This window comes from Papio anubis, unplaced genomic scaffold, assembly GCF_008728515.1.
Source record: "Papio anubis isolate 15944 unplaced genomic scaffold, Panubis1.0 scaffold262, whole genome shotgun sequence".
Classification (NCBI taxonomy): Eukaryota; Metazoa; Chordata; class Mammalia; order Primates; family Cercopithecidae; genus Papio; species Papio anubis.
The window spans coordinates 1,750-14,980 of record NW_022162698.1 but is presented as its reverse complement, the minus strand read 5'-3'; the positions used below and the strand labels follow the sequence as shown (position 1 = coordinate 14,980).

At 56.2% G+C, this 13,231-nt stretch overlaps 1 protein-coding gene across 6 annotated transcripts; it reads left to right on the top strand.

Moving 5' to 3' along the window:
• The first annotated feature begins 913 nt into the window (after positions 1 to 913).
• LOC101007399 (ubiquitin carboxyl-terminal hydrolase 6) lies at positions 914 to 10,430 on the top strand. Of its 6 annotated transcripts, none has more exons than XR_004181449.1 (5): positions 914 to 1,317; positions 1,644 to 1,753; positions 3,004 to 3,052; positions 4,047 to 4,959; positions 6,331 to 6,446. XR_004181449.1 is itself a non-coding variant. In XM_031661834.1 (5 exons), exons 1-5 carry the CDS (start codon positions 1,440 to 1,442, stop codon positions 7,804 to 7,806), a joined length of 687 nt encoding a protein of 228 aa, XP_031517694.1. In that variant the 5' UTR covers positions 914 to 1,439; the 3' UTR covers positions 7,807 to 10,430. The 6 variants fall into 6 exon arrangements, 2 of the variants coding, with proteins under 2 accessions (XP_031517694.1, XP_031517693.1); XR_004181450.1 differs by having other exon boundaries at positions 1,631 to 1,753; XR_004181448.1 differs by having other exon boundaries at positions 1,555 to 1,753.
• Positions 10,431 to 13,231: the final 2,801 nt, after the last annotated feature.

Here is a 13,231-nt window from a genome sequence, read left to right as displayed (position 1 = left end):
TTCCTTCCCTGTGCCTTGTCCCGGGATGAGACTTAGGGTGGATGGGGAGGGCCGGGGCCCTTTCATGGATGAGGATGGCTCCTGGCCCGGGCAGGTCCTCAGCTCTGCCTGGGTTGCCTTACAGTGAGACAGAGTTGCCCATGTCAATGCCCTGAAGGTGCACGTAAGAGCCAGTGCCTGCTGCGTGGGAGGCTGGTCCAGGGACCAGGAATCAGGAGTGGTCGGTGAGACAGAGGGGGTGGCCCGTGGGCCCAGGCAGTGGTGAGTAGGCCATGGCTGTCCCTGGGACGGGCAGCCTTTCCTGATGGACTCTGTTCCCATGAGCGTTTGACCAAAACCCAAACCAAGAACCACAATCTTGGCTCAGAGGCCATTGCCTGTTTGCACCAAGTCCCCAGCTAAAGGCCGGGGCCCGACCAAAACTCGGGGTGTTTGTGGCCTGAGGATTGCATGTCCTGGGATCACCAGTCCAGATCACCAGCTCCAGTTAGTTCAGAGAGTCTCAGCTCCCAGGGTTTGCTCTGTCCTGGCTCCTTCAGGGCCCGGAAGCCCAGGACGCAGCATCCATGGGCCGCTGCTGGAGGCCTGGCAGCTCCACTAACTCCATCCTGGTTCATTTGACAGCAAAGATGTCAGGAAACAAAACGTACTGCCAAGTGGCTGAAAATACTCAGAGACTGGACAAAATATAAGAACAGCAGGAAGGTAACATAACAGCTGGGACTGGTGGCTCAGACCTGTAATCTCAGCACTTCAGGCGGCCGAGGTGGGCGGATCACCTGAGATCAGGAGTTTGAGACCATCCTGGCCAACGTGCGAAACCCTGTCTGTACTAAAAATGCAAAAATTAGCTGGGCATGGTGGCGGGCGCCTGTAATCCCAGCTACTCAGGAGGCTGAAGCACGAGAATTGCTTGAACCCAGGAAGTGGAGGTTACAGTGAGCCAAGATCACGCCACTGTACTCCAGCCTGGGCGACAAGAGTGAGACTTCATCTCAAAAGAAAAAGAAGGTAACATGGGGAGGGAGTGGCCTCTGTGACTGCTCTCTGCAGTCAGGAGACAGGCGCCCATGGCCATGACATGGCACCATCTGCCTCTCAGCGGGTGGGTGGCACCCAATCCTCACCATAGGACAGCAGGACTGTTTGCTGGCTTTCCTCCCCCAGTCACCACACGTCCTGTCTCACTAGAGGGTTATTCTGTCTGTAGCTGTCTCAAAGCATGTACAAAGGCATTCCCCTGGTGGTGTGAGGCTGGGCGTGGTCACTTCTGCTAGACATTGACAAAGTCAAGTCTCAGAACCCGGGAAATACAAGGTAAGGCCCTCCCACACTCGGCCAGGGCAGGACAAATAGGCCAGGCTGTGTCAGGAGCCCAGGACTCCAGCTGGAGGGAACGTTGAGCCCGGGTTGGGGGTGGGGGCTGTGGTCAGACGCACATGCTGGGCACAGATGGTGACACAGGCACCACAGGTGCCTGTGACCTCCCTGGCTTCAGAAACAAGGCAAAAAAAGAGCTTTCTGCAGAAGGAAACCTTCCTCCCTTTCTTCCAGAAGTGCTGACTGTGGGAGGACTGCCGTTTGGGGCAGGAAGTCTTTTGTCTGTTTTGAGGCTGCTTCCTCCTCTCAGCCCTACCCTACAGGTCATGAAGGAGAAAGGCAAGAGGTCCTCCAGGATCACCCACCGCATCAAGGTAGATGCCAGCCGCACCCCGCAGAACCACACGATGTTTAGAGAAGGATTCAGAGTCAAGTAAGGCCTATGGGGGCTGCAGGGGTCCCGGGAAATATGGGGTGATCCAGAGGGATAAGGGCTTCCCCAGGGCAGAGGCCATGGCCACCCAGGAGGAGTGACAGAGCTGCCAAGGGCTCTCCTGGCCCAGGCAACAGCCAGCATTATGGACTGAGCACCTCCTGGGCTCTAAGCCCTGGGCGGGGCTGGGACATGTGGGGCCAGAACCCAGGTGGCTTCCAAGGAAATGGAAGGCAGCAAAAAAAGTTACGCAAAATGGTGAAAAGTGCTCTCCATGACCCACAACTATCCAGGAAGGTGGCAGGGTGGTGGGACTTGGGAGCCTTCTCAGGCAACACTGACAGCCCAGAATACTAGGGAGGATGTGGGGCCCCGGAAACTCTCACCCATGACTGATGGGAACACGACAAGGCACAGCCACTTTGGAGGTCAGATGGGCTGTGGCTCACAAAGTTCGGTGGCCTTATACCACACATCCCCAAAGTGTCACAGATATTGACCACACTGATTTGAAAACTGACGTCCAAACAAAAGCTGCATGCTGCGTTCACTGCTTGATTGATTGTCACTCACACCCGAAGGCTACCGAGATGATCTTCAACAGGGGTACTTAAGAGGAAGGAGGTTCCACTCCAGACAAAGACGACTCAGTGAGGAAAAGGAACGAATCCCCGATGCCCGCAGGAACATGGGTGGAACTTAGATGCGTATTGCTGAGGGAATGAAGCCAGACCCCACAGGCTACCACCGCAGGATTCCAATTCATCGGCCATTCTGGGAAAGGGCAAAGCATAGAGACAGAGAACGGGTCAGGATGGCCAGCGGCTGACGGAGCCGGGAGACGTTAGCTGTAAAGGGGACACGCTGGGGACTTGGAGGATGAAGGAGCTGCTCTGGGAGGGGCTGCAGTGGTGGACGGGAGGCTCTGCACATTGGTTCAGAACCATGGAACTGCACATCCCAAAGACTGGACTTCTGTGTTTGCAACCCGAGCAAAAGGGGAAGAAAACAATCAACCAGAGTGAAAATGATCACTGATCTAACTGTACATCTACGATATTTGCACTGTAAGGAATGTGGATTTTACTGAAAAAACTCCTAAAAACTTAGGTGTCCTGAAGAGCTCACTGCTTATTTGGGAGAACATCTGAACCCAGAATCGTGTTTGTTGTACGGGTTTGTAGACAAAATGAAACTGACAGCATCCACACAAAACAAAACAAAAAAACCCTCTTTTCCCTCTTTTCTAGGCAGCAGGAATTATGTGACATCCTCGTGGCCTATTCTGCATATAACCCTGTGAGTATTCCGGGCAGCAATATTCCTGGGCCCTGTGCCCATATTCACAGGCATGGGTGTCTCTCGGGGGTGTCAGCACTTCTGGAAAATTCAGTGTTCGTGACCCACCAGCACGTAGTAGGCAGGACTCAAGCTCACTTGCTGGCGTGGACACCCAAGCAAGGGTTGGCTGAGGGGGTCAAACTGAGATGGAAAATGGTTGAGGTCCAGACCCTTGGTGTCATCTTGACCCGATCCCCACGTCTCAGATGAAGAAATGACCTTCCCCTCCTGGTGTTGCCCCGAAGCCCAGGAGCTTGGCAGGGTCGCATGCAGATGGTCCTCACAGGAGACAGGTTTGACAAGTTGCTGAGGTGCCTGATGGACCAGGCTTTTGTCATTAAATGAGTTTGCATCCTGAGGAAGCCTTTTCTTCACCAGAAACCAGGCAAAGATCCAATTTTCCCTTTCCCTGAATGCCATATGAGTGCAACAGATAGGCAGGGTGTCACCCAGGTGGCTGCTCCTGCGCCACTCCCACTTTCCAGACCATTCCAGGCAGGGAGAGCCGCTGAGCTGACTCCATGGGCTGCCCACATGGGGTCTGGACCCAGCCGCCCTCCTGTGCCTGGCAGGCAGCCCCTGAGCTGTTGCAGGACCCTTTGTGTGGTGGTCAGCCCCCGCTGCCTGCCCTTATGGTGGGTGCAGTTCACAGGTGCTGCTCCAGGCCTGGCACGGTGGCCTCCCCAGCCTGGCCCAGGGGAGGGGGCATGAACAATCCCTGCCTGTGCCCTTTAGGGCCATGTGAGCTTAGACGCTCACTGCAGGAGTCCCCCCAGGATCCTTGTCAGCTGAGTCATATGTGACCTGCTCAGTCCTCATGCCCACCCCAAATCCCTGGAGGCCTGTGGCAGGTGTCCCCAAGGACCTCTGCCATCTCTGGTGACATGAGTCCTCCCAGGTGGCCTCAGCCCTCCCAGGTGACATCCTTCCATGGTGACTCTGGCTCTTGCAGGAGGTGGGCTACCACAGGGACCTGAGCCACATCGCCACCATCCTCCTCCTGTATCTGCTGGAGGAAGATGCTTTCTGGGTGCTGGCCCAGCTGCTAGTTGGTGAGGGGCACTCCCTGCAGGGTAGGTGGACAGCTGCCCCCAGGGCCTTACACAGCCATGCCAGGGGACAGCCACCCTGGCTGGTGATCCTAACTTCCAGGCAAGGCGCCTTCCTTGCATCCCAGCTTGTTTGGAGCCTCCAGGATGTCCCTGCTGAGGGTCCCACAGCAGCCTGGGTCTGGACAGGGACCCTCTTACCTCAAGTCAGATGCCTTTCACCCCCAACAGCAGAGGTCATTGATACCTCCCCCTGGCTGGCCTTTGTCCCCCGAAGCCAGCCCCAACTTTGTGCAGGCACCGCTTACCTCTCTGAGTGTCCTCCTGCCTCCCAGCTGGCTGCGCTCCCAGCCACTCTCCCTGCCCACGAATGGGCCAATGAAGCCCAGAGGCAATGTCCCCCATGCATCCCATGTCCCCCAGCCCGACATCACATCCAGGAGATGGCCACACAGCCCCCAGCACCCACCCCGTTCTCCCCACTGGCATCTGCCTGCCTCTGCCCTGCCTCAAAGCATCAAAGGCAGGCCTGCCCTCCTGGCACCTCGACCCATGATGCTGCTGGGCAGCACCTCCAGCTAGGGCCCTCCTCCCCAGGGCTGAGGCCGCATGATGGGGTCACCAGATAGGAGGGAGGGAGGCCTCAGGACCCAGGGTCCTCTGCCACTACCCAGCTCTTGGGAGTAGACTCTGATGGGGTGATGGGTCAGGGGCTTCTCAGTATTCTACAGTCTGAATACTGCCTGGCTCTGGAGGCTCCTATCACACCAGGAGCAGGTGTTGCACAAGTCCTTCCCAAAGATCATGAAACACCTGGTGAGTGGACGACACCCCCAGCTCCTCCCCAGAGGCCCTGGGTCCCACGAGCCAGGGGCGGCTCGAGTCCCTCATGGAGCTAACAAGAGGCCAAGTCCCAGCCACAGCCTGACCTGGGATGGGGATTCTCCGTGGGTTTGGAGTTGGGTTTCCTTTTCTTGCCCTGGGAGAAGCAGAGGCGCTGGGACCAGAGCCAAGCTCTGGCTGAGCAGGGCTGAGGGAAGTGTGTCCATCGGGCATCTGCGTATGGGGCAGGGGTTGGGGGACCCCTGGCCACTGCCCTGGGTTCTGCTCCTCGGAGGAGGGTCTGTAGAGGAGACTGGAAGTGGGAGGACTTCAGGGTAGCCCAGGGGGCCCTGAGCACCTCTACTCCTCCCTTCAGGGCAAGGAAGGGCTGTGCACTGAGGGTTCCATGTTGATGAGGCTCCTCCGGTGTTTCATGGGTGGGATAAGGAGGCACAGGGAGACCCCAGCCCAGGGATGCAGTGCCCGGCTCCCTCAGCCCAGGGGTCCAGCTCCTCCAGGAGGACCTGGTTCACCCCCAGCTCACAGGAGGCACAGGCAGGTCCCTGCAGGGCTCACAAGCCAGGCCCTGCCCAAGAGGGGCATCCCATAGCAGAGGCCAGGGCTCGGCCCAGCCTCGCGGGAAGACTGGGGCAGGACCCGACTTAGGAGGGCCCAGGGAAGCCCCAAGTCCTCAGGAAACCCCTCCTTCCGGAAGCCGCAGCACTGCTGAGATGAGCCCCCCATGAGGAGCTACAGAACCTTGTCTGACTCAGTGTTATGGGGGATCTCATCCCATGGAGAGGGGGTCCCCAGCACTCCAGGGTGGGCCCTGCTCAGGCCATCAGCCCCAGCCTGGAAAGGCCAGGTCCTCCCACACCTGCTGTCCCCACAGAAATCCTCTGGGCTCACCCCGCAACTGTGGGATGTGTTTATCTTGGAGGGCGAGCAGGTACTGATGGTCGTGGAGCATGAATCATCCAAAATACACAGGAATACGTCCTGTGTGCCCAAGGGTGCCTGGGGGAGGGAACACGCAGAACAGATCCCAGCTGGCCTGAGGGAAGTGTCCTCACACTGTCCCCATGACTCTCTCCTCTGTCCTGATGGGGTGGTCTGGCCTGGTGGGCTGGACAAGACATGATCATACTGAGTCCACCCCCACATGACCCAGATGAAAGTCAGGAGTGTGGTGAGCACTTCCCTGCCTGGCCTTCCCCAGCTGTGGCCTCCTGTGCACAGCTGGATCCCCGGGTGGCCAAGAAGGACCAGGCACCACCCAGTGGGAGGTGGGCCTGGTGGAAATGGGGTGCAGGCACAGATCTCCCCCAAGGAATCCTCCTGACCTGATGCCCGCGCTGTCCCTAGAGCGCCTCATGAAGCTTTCCTGGAGCACCATCTGGGAGTTTCGGGAGCAACTGTCTCAGAGCTGGGCCCTGGAGGACAACGCGGTCCTCAGGAATCTTCAAACCTCCATGAAGGAATTCACAAGGAAACATTGGGACCTGCCACCCCCAGGTGAGCTCCAGCACCAGGTCCCGTCCCAAGTCACCCTCTGGGACAGTCAGTGGTGGGGAGTGCCCTGGCCCCATCAGCCCTCCTACCTGGCCTTCCTCCTGCACCTCTTCTTCCTCCTCTTCCTCCTCTACTCTAAGAAACTCAAATGGGTCTGCCGGTCCTCAGGGCAGGCTCTGAGAGCATGTGTGTGTGTGCTGGACATGCTGTGTGGACAGGCAGGGGTCATGGGCAGGACCCCACAACACCCCTCCCCGACTTTCCACATTGTCTCCCTCACCCCCTCAAAGGGCCCTGAAGGGCATTGGGGCAGTCACACCCAGCTGTGGAAGCCCCCACCCCCACCTCCAAGCAAATCCTCAGGAGATGCCAAGCGGGCCCCTCACTCCCTGGAGTGCCCTCCAAGGTATCAAGACAACAAGCCAGGGGAACAAGAGAATCAGTGTCCTGGACCCAGAGAGGATTTGGGCAGAGGGGATGGGGGAAGTTCTGACCCAGAGCCAGAACCAAGAGTTCAGCCAGCTGGATCGGTCCAGCCCTCGGCATGGGGTGGATTTGACTGCGGGCAGAGGGAAGCTGTGCCCATTCACTTCTCACCTGCTGTGGAGACAGTCCCCCACGCGAGGTGCTGGGTGACAGTGAAGGTTTCTTCCACCTGAGTTCTGAGTCAGGGTTGCCGAACAGCCCTGAGGTGAGGGTGTGAGGCAGGAAGCCCTGAGCCAACCTGAACCCAGGGGGCCATTCTGGGAGTGACCTGAGGTTCTCTGAAAGCTCCCCCACCCCAGGCTGCACACAGCCCTCGCCCTGGGATCAGCAGCGTGCAGGGGCATCCTCAGTGTCAGGCCAGGGGGCCACACAGGGACCCCGAGGACTCCAGAGGCCCCGGTCTGTGGGGCCCGCCCTGAAGGGACCCAACGGGCTCAGTGAAGATGTTTCTTTTTTTCCGCCAAGATGGAGCGAGGGTCCTCGAGGGTGTCCCCTGGCATTGGGCCCCTCTGTGAGGGAGACAGACTGGCCCTCCCCACCCCACCAGCTCAGCTCCAGGAGCTCATGCCATTAGTCCCCCTGGAACAAAAGCCCTGTCACCCCCAGCCTGGCCGGATAGGACTGTCCCCAAGGCCGAGGCTGAGGCCCAGTGGCACAAGGGGCTTCCTAGAACCCAGGGCAGCAAGCCACTCTTTGAGGGGCCCAGAAGCTCAAGATGAGGGCAGCCTGTCCCCCAGTGAGGTCAGGCTTTGTATTACACTAACACTTGTCCGGGAACTCTATGCCACAGCTCCACACAGACCCGCATGTCGGGGGTCCGTGTTTCCTGTGCTGCCATTTTGAACACGGCTCCTGGGACTCTGTCACTTCTCCATCTTCTGTGGACAGCCCTGGAACAAAAAGACAGACCCCACCCAGCGAGCCCACTGGGACCCCGACACCAGGCCCTGCCCTGGCTTATAACAGAGAAGAGGCCGGTCAAGAGATACCCCAGCAGCAAGGTGGCACCTGCCTGTGACTCCCCTCGGTAGAAGAAGAACTTGGAATGGAAGGAGCCCAGGCAGTACCTGTCCAGCTGCCTTACAGCCCCAGATGGCTGCTGGACCTTGGTTTTTACTGCTATTTTATTTTTATTTTATATTTTTGGCTTGTGGGCCTTGAGAAATCCCATTCAATGGGGGACTTGGTCCCATCAAGGCCTCAGGAGGGAAGGCTGAGCATGGGGTTCCCACAGCCCCAGCCAGCCAGCAGCGTGCCCTGGGGCCCCTGACTCCACCTGTGGGTCAGAGTCCCTCCCCCAGGGCCCAAGTCCCAGTCCAGAGGGACCTGGCTTCAACCCGAGTCCTAGGAGGAGAGGGGCACCGCAGGCCTTCAGGTGACCACGCAGGGGACCAGGGCACTGCAAGCCCTGATGCTGTAAGGATTAACATCAGAGAACCTGGGCAAGCCAGGCCAGAGTCGCTGAGCCCGTGCAGTGATGAGAATGTGGGGGGCTGGCTCAAGGGGGTCAACAGCTGTGAACACTGCTGCCTCTTCCCGGCCTCACTGCTGCAGTGCAGGCAGTCTGCACCCCGGAGACTGGCCCACCAGCACCCCGAGTGCCCTAGTCCGCTATGCCAACATGGCACCCAGAGACTTCGCAGCCCTGCCTGCCGTACCACCCCCCTCCTGGAAGCCTTGTCCTGCAACCTAGCCCCTGCCGCAGCCACAGCAGGCACCACTGCCAAGCGCCTTCCAGCCGGGCTTCCCAGAGGGCAGAGGCGCCCTGCAGTCATTGCCTCAGCCACTCACACTGTGAAGATAGTTTCATCTACATTCCCATGTTCCCACCAAAGAGAATCGCTGCAGAGGATGCTCTTGATCCTGAGGTGGGGAAAACGGCACACCAGGTGGATGGAGTCAGCTCCTTTCCCCAGCCACCACGACTGCTGGATGGGCCCGTGGACAAAGTGGCCATCAGACAGGAATGAGACCCAAGAGGCTCAGCATCCTGCTTGTACCCTGACCAGGATGACCAGGCCGACACCACTGCCGAGTGCCCCATCTGCTGAGAGACTTGGTGTCGATCCCTGGGCTGGCACTGTTTCCCAGGAGGACCGGTTGGCCACCTGTGGGCAGGCTGCCCACACTGTGGAGAGGGTTGAGATCGGCTTTCACTGCAGAGAGCTCCTACCTGGACACAGACTCGCCGGCCCTGCCTGTTGCCATCACAGCAGCCCACAGGGCATTGCTTGCGACCAGGGTACCCCATTCACAGTGAGGGACATGGAGCCATGGCCCTGATCAGGGAACTAACTGTTCTCACTACGTCAGCCACCACCTGGAAGCATCGCTCAGTTACACTGAAGTGATGGTTTGTTTTACAAGATAAATGTTATGCTTTCTACTGGAAACCAGTATACGGTGCTGACTCTCTGACAGCCAGAAGGTGTAGTTCTGAGAGAGTGAAGGTGTGAAAGTGGGCGATGTTCAGTATTGCACGGAATGTCTCAGTCACAAAGTTTTCCTATTCCTGTCCTGGAGAAATGGAGCTTTGCTGGTTGGAAGGTCTGAGGACCCAGGCAGAGTGAAGCTTCCCCCAGGGGAACACAACAATGGCTCTATTTAATATGAGAAGACAGGACTAAGTCTGAAACCCAGGGTGTTCTCTGGTGTTCTTGGTGTTTTCATGCAAAGAAAGTCAAATAACAAAGGTTTGCCACAGAGGCATCTGAAAAAGGAGGGGGCAGAACTATTCAGAACTCAGAGGCTTCAGAATCGAAGATGAGGCCAACCAGGAGACTCCTGACCTGCTGAGGGCAGGGAAAGTATGTGGGGGTGGCTGGGAGACGATGTCATAGCGATCTACCCCCACCTTGTGATCTGTCAGAGAACCGTGCTCTTGAATAGCTGTGTACATCTTCTCTCCACTGATTATAGTATTTCTTTCCATTTGTGACTCTCCAATCAAGCAAGGAGCTACAAAATGCACATTGCTGTACCATAGCCTGGGTCTTGCAATCCAAGGCTGGCAAGGATTCCTGTAGGTCAAGGGCCTCAGGTGACTTTTGTGCACACCCAAGGACAGAGTCCTAGATGACACCTTCCTGCTCAAAAAAGAAGGAACAAGCGTCAACAAACAGCGAGCCAGTCACGGAAAGGGGTGAAATGTGAGTGCGTGACCTTCCTGACACCCAGACAAGACTTTGGGCATGAGGGCAGGCTGCAGCTCTGGCCACTGACTCTGACCAGGGACGCCCCCATGCAGGCCAGTGTGCCCTGGTTGCTCTTCTCCCTCCTGCCACCCTCTCCTCGGCTGTCTGTGTTGGGGAGGGAGAACCTGCCAGTTTTCAGAAGAAAATGTAGCTTTATTATGACATGGGAAAGACTCAAGTTATTAGGGGAGGAGGAGGAGTCCTGAAACAGCTCCTGAAAATGAGAGGGAAAAGAAAGGTGTAAATATGTTGGTAATAAAGTCTCCAACCACAGCACAGTCATGGGAATGTTTTTGTTACAATTTTTGTTTTCAAAGTTACAGTAAACAAAGCAGTCTCCTGAATTGTCAAAAGAACAGCAGTTTTACACAATGAAAAGCATACACACCAAGCCAAAATAAGTCACAGCTGGGTCTCTATGTTGCAGTGGTGCTGGTGCAGGAGGGAACATCCAGGGAGGTTCCAGTGCCTGCCAGGCAGCCCAGGTCCCCTGAGGGCCCCCGGGCTGGAGGGAGGTCCGCGTGCCACTTTCCCTGACTCAGCTCCCTTCAAGCATCTGAAGAGGAAAGTCATTTATCTTCTCTCTGAAATGCAGGCAATTTTCATACACTGGTGTGAGTGTGTTGGGGCGCAGGGGGCTTATGGTAGCCAGATGCAGTTTGTCACAAAACTGGTTTCCTGAATTTCATATTGGATCGGAGCTAAAGAGAGATTCCCAAACCCATCATGTAAATATTTGGTTCTAACAAAGTAAAATCACAAGAGCACATCAAACACAGGACCTAATACTTACGGCAGTGATTCTCCAGGGCTTCTGTCCCTCTTGGGTGTAGAGAAGTTCTTTAGCAGCAGGCACAGGAGTCATTGTAGAAGGCAATGCCACAGTGAGTAAGGGAGATTAACTTGGATACAAACATTTAGAAAGATGCCTGAGGAAAACTAATGTGGCTCCATCTCTCTTCTGGATTCCTAACGTTCCCCAGAGCAGCAGCCACCCCTAAATGCAAGTGGAGACAGGATGGGAAGCCCAGGGACATGGGGAGGCAGCCCGACCACAGGCAGCTGCCAGAGGGCCACACACCTGTGTTCTGCACTCTGTGGTGGACACCCCAGGAAAGCAGGGGTGCCCCTGTAACTGCCAAACAGGTTCACCTTGTCCGCGGCCTAGACAGAGCCGATTTATTGAGACAGGGGAATTGCAACAGAGAAAGAGTAATTCATTCAAAGCTGGCCATAGGAGAGACAGAGTTATACTCCAATCAGTCTCCATTGGCATGATCCATCAGCATTCGGGGATCAGAGTTTGGAAGGATAATTTAGTAGGTGGTGGGGGAGGCCAGTGAGTCGGGAGTGCTGATTGCTTGGGTCAGACATGAAATCACAGGGAGTCGAAGCTGTCTTCTCGAGCTGAGTCAGTTCCTGGGTAAGAGCCACAAAATCAGATGAGGCAGTTTATCAATCTGGGTGGTGCCAGTTGATCCATCAAGAGCAAATCTCTCAAGCACCGATCTTAGGTTTTACAATAGGGACGTAATTCCCAGGAGCAATTTGGGGAGGGGCAGAATCTTGTAGCCTCCAGCTGCATGAGTCCTAAACCATAATTTCTAATCTTGTGGCTCATTTGTTCGTCTTACAAAGGCCGTCTAGTCCTTAGGCGAGAAGGAGGTTTGTTTTGGGAAAGGGCTGTTATCATCTTTGTTTTAAAGTATAAACTATAAACTAATAAATGTGCTTTATCAGTTAGGTGTGGTGGCTCACACCTGTAATCCCAGCACTTTGGGAGGTCAAGATAGGCAGATAACTTGAGCCCAGGAGTTAGAGACCAGCCTGGGCAACATGGAGACCCTGTCTCTACAAAAAAATAAAAAAATTAGCCAGGCATGGTGGTGTGGTGTATTCTTGTAGTTCCAGCTACTCAGGAGGCTGAGGTGGGAGGATCTTGAGCTCAGGAGGCGGAGGTGGCAGCAAGCTGAGATCGCGCCACTGCACTTCAGCCTGGGTGACAGAAGGAGACCCTGTCTCAAAAAAAAAAAAAAGAAAAAAAAAAAAGATCATGTTTCTCCCTTCATTCTTGTAATGCAATGGATTACACTGATTGATTAGGCAGCTCTGATTTTCCAGCATAAGCTGTAAATCTGCATTCTGGTGGGAAATTTTCCTTTTTTTTTTTTTTGAGGGGAGGGGGCTGTGTTTGAACTGACCTCTGTGCTGAGTTCAGTAGCGACCTCCCCAAAAGTCATGTCCACCCAGCACCTGTGAACGTGACCTGATTTGGAAATGGGGTCTTCATAGATGTGATCAAGGAAAGATGAGATCTTGCTGGATTAGGGAGGGCTCTAACCCAGTAACTGGTATCATTATAAGGCAGGGGACATTTGGACAGAGACACAGGAAGGAAGGCCATGTGAAGACGGAGGCAGAGGTTGCATCCAGAGCCCAGGAATACTGAGGGCTTCCGGCCACCAGCAGAAGCCAGGGAAGGGGCCAGGAGGGGGGAACCTGCCGACCCCTCGATCCTGGACTCTGGCCTGACAGGATAAACTTCTGTTGTGTTAAACCCCCTTTGTAACACTGTGTGAGGACTGCCACAGGACACCCCAGCAGCTTGAAGCAGACCTTATCTAAAGGCCCCTAGGCACCTGTGGGTGGGCAGCCGCTTCTCCTGGGTGACAGCCCTCCTGAGTGACAGCCAGAGGTGACAGCCTTGGGTGACAACCCTCCTGGTTAACAGTCCTGGGTGACAGCCCTTGCTGGGTGACAACCCTTCTGGCAGACAGCCCTCTTGGGTGACATGCCTCCTGGGTGACAGTCCCGGGTAACAGACCCCCTGGATGACAGCCCTGGGTGAAAGCCTGGCTGGATGACAGCCTTCCTGAAACAGCCCCCTAGGTGACAGCCCTTCTGAGTAACAGCCCTCCTGGGTGACAGCCTCCCTGGGTGACAGCCCTCCTGCGTGACAGCCCTCCTGGGTGACAGCCCTGGATACTCCAGAGTGGATGCCAGTCTTCCAGCAGAGAACCAGGCGCCAGCACCTCCTGATGGTCACCAGCAGGTGGCGCCTCTGACCTAAGCAC

Excerpts from the sequence above, each read along its gene's own strand:
- LOC101007399 (XM_031661833.1), top strand. The coding sequence starts at position 1,440 with ATGCTGGGCACAGATGGTGACACAGGCACCACAGGTGCCTGTGACCTC. Across the intron at positions 1,754-3,003 it reads AGAGAAGGATTCAGAGTCAA|GCAGCAGGAATTATGTGACA; the intron begins GTAAGGCCTATG and ends CCTCTTTTCTAG. Across the intron at positions 3,053-4,046 it reads CCTATTCTGCATATAACCCT|GAGGTGGGCTACCACAGGGA; the intron begins GTGAGTATTCCG and ends TGGCTCTTGCAG.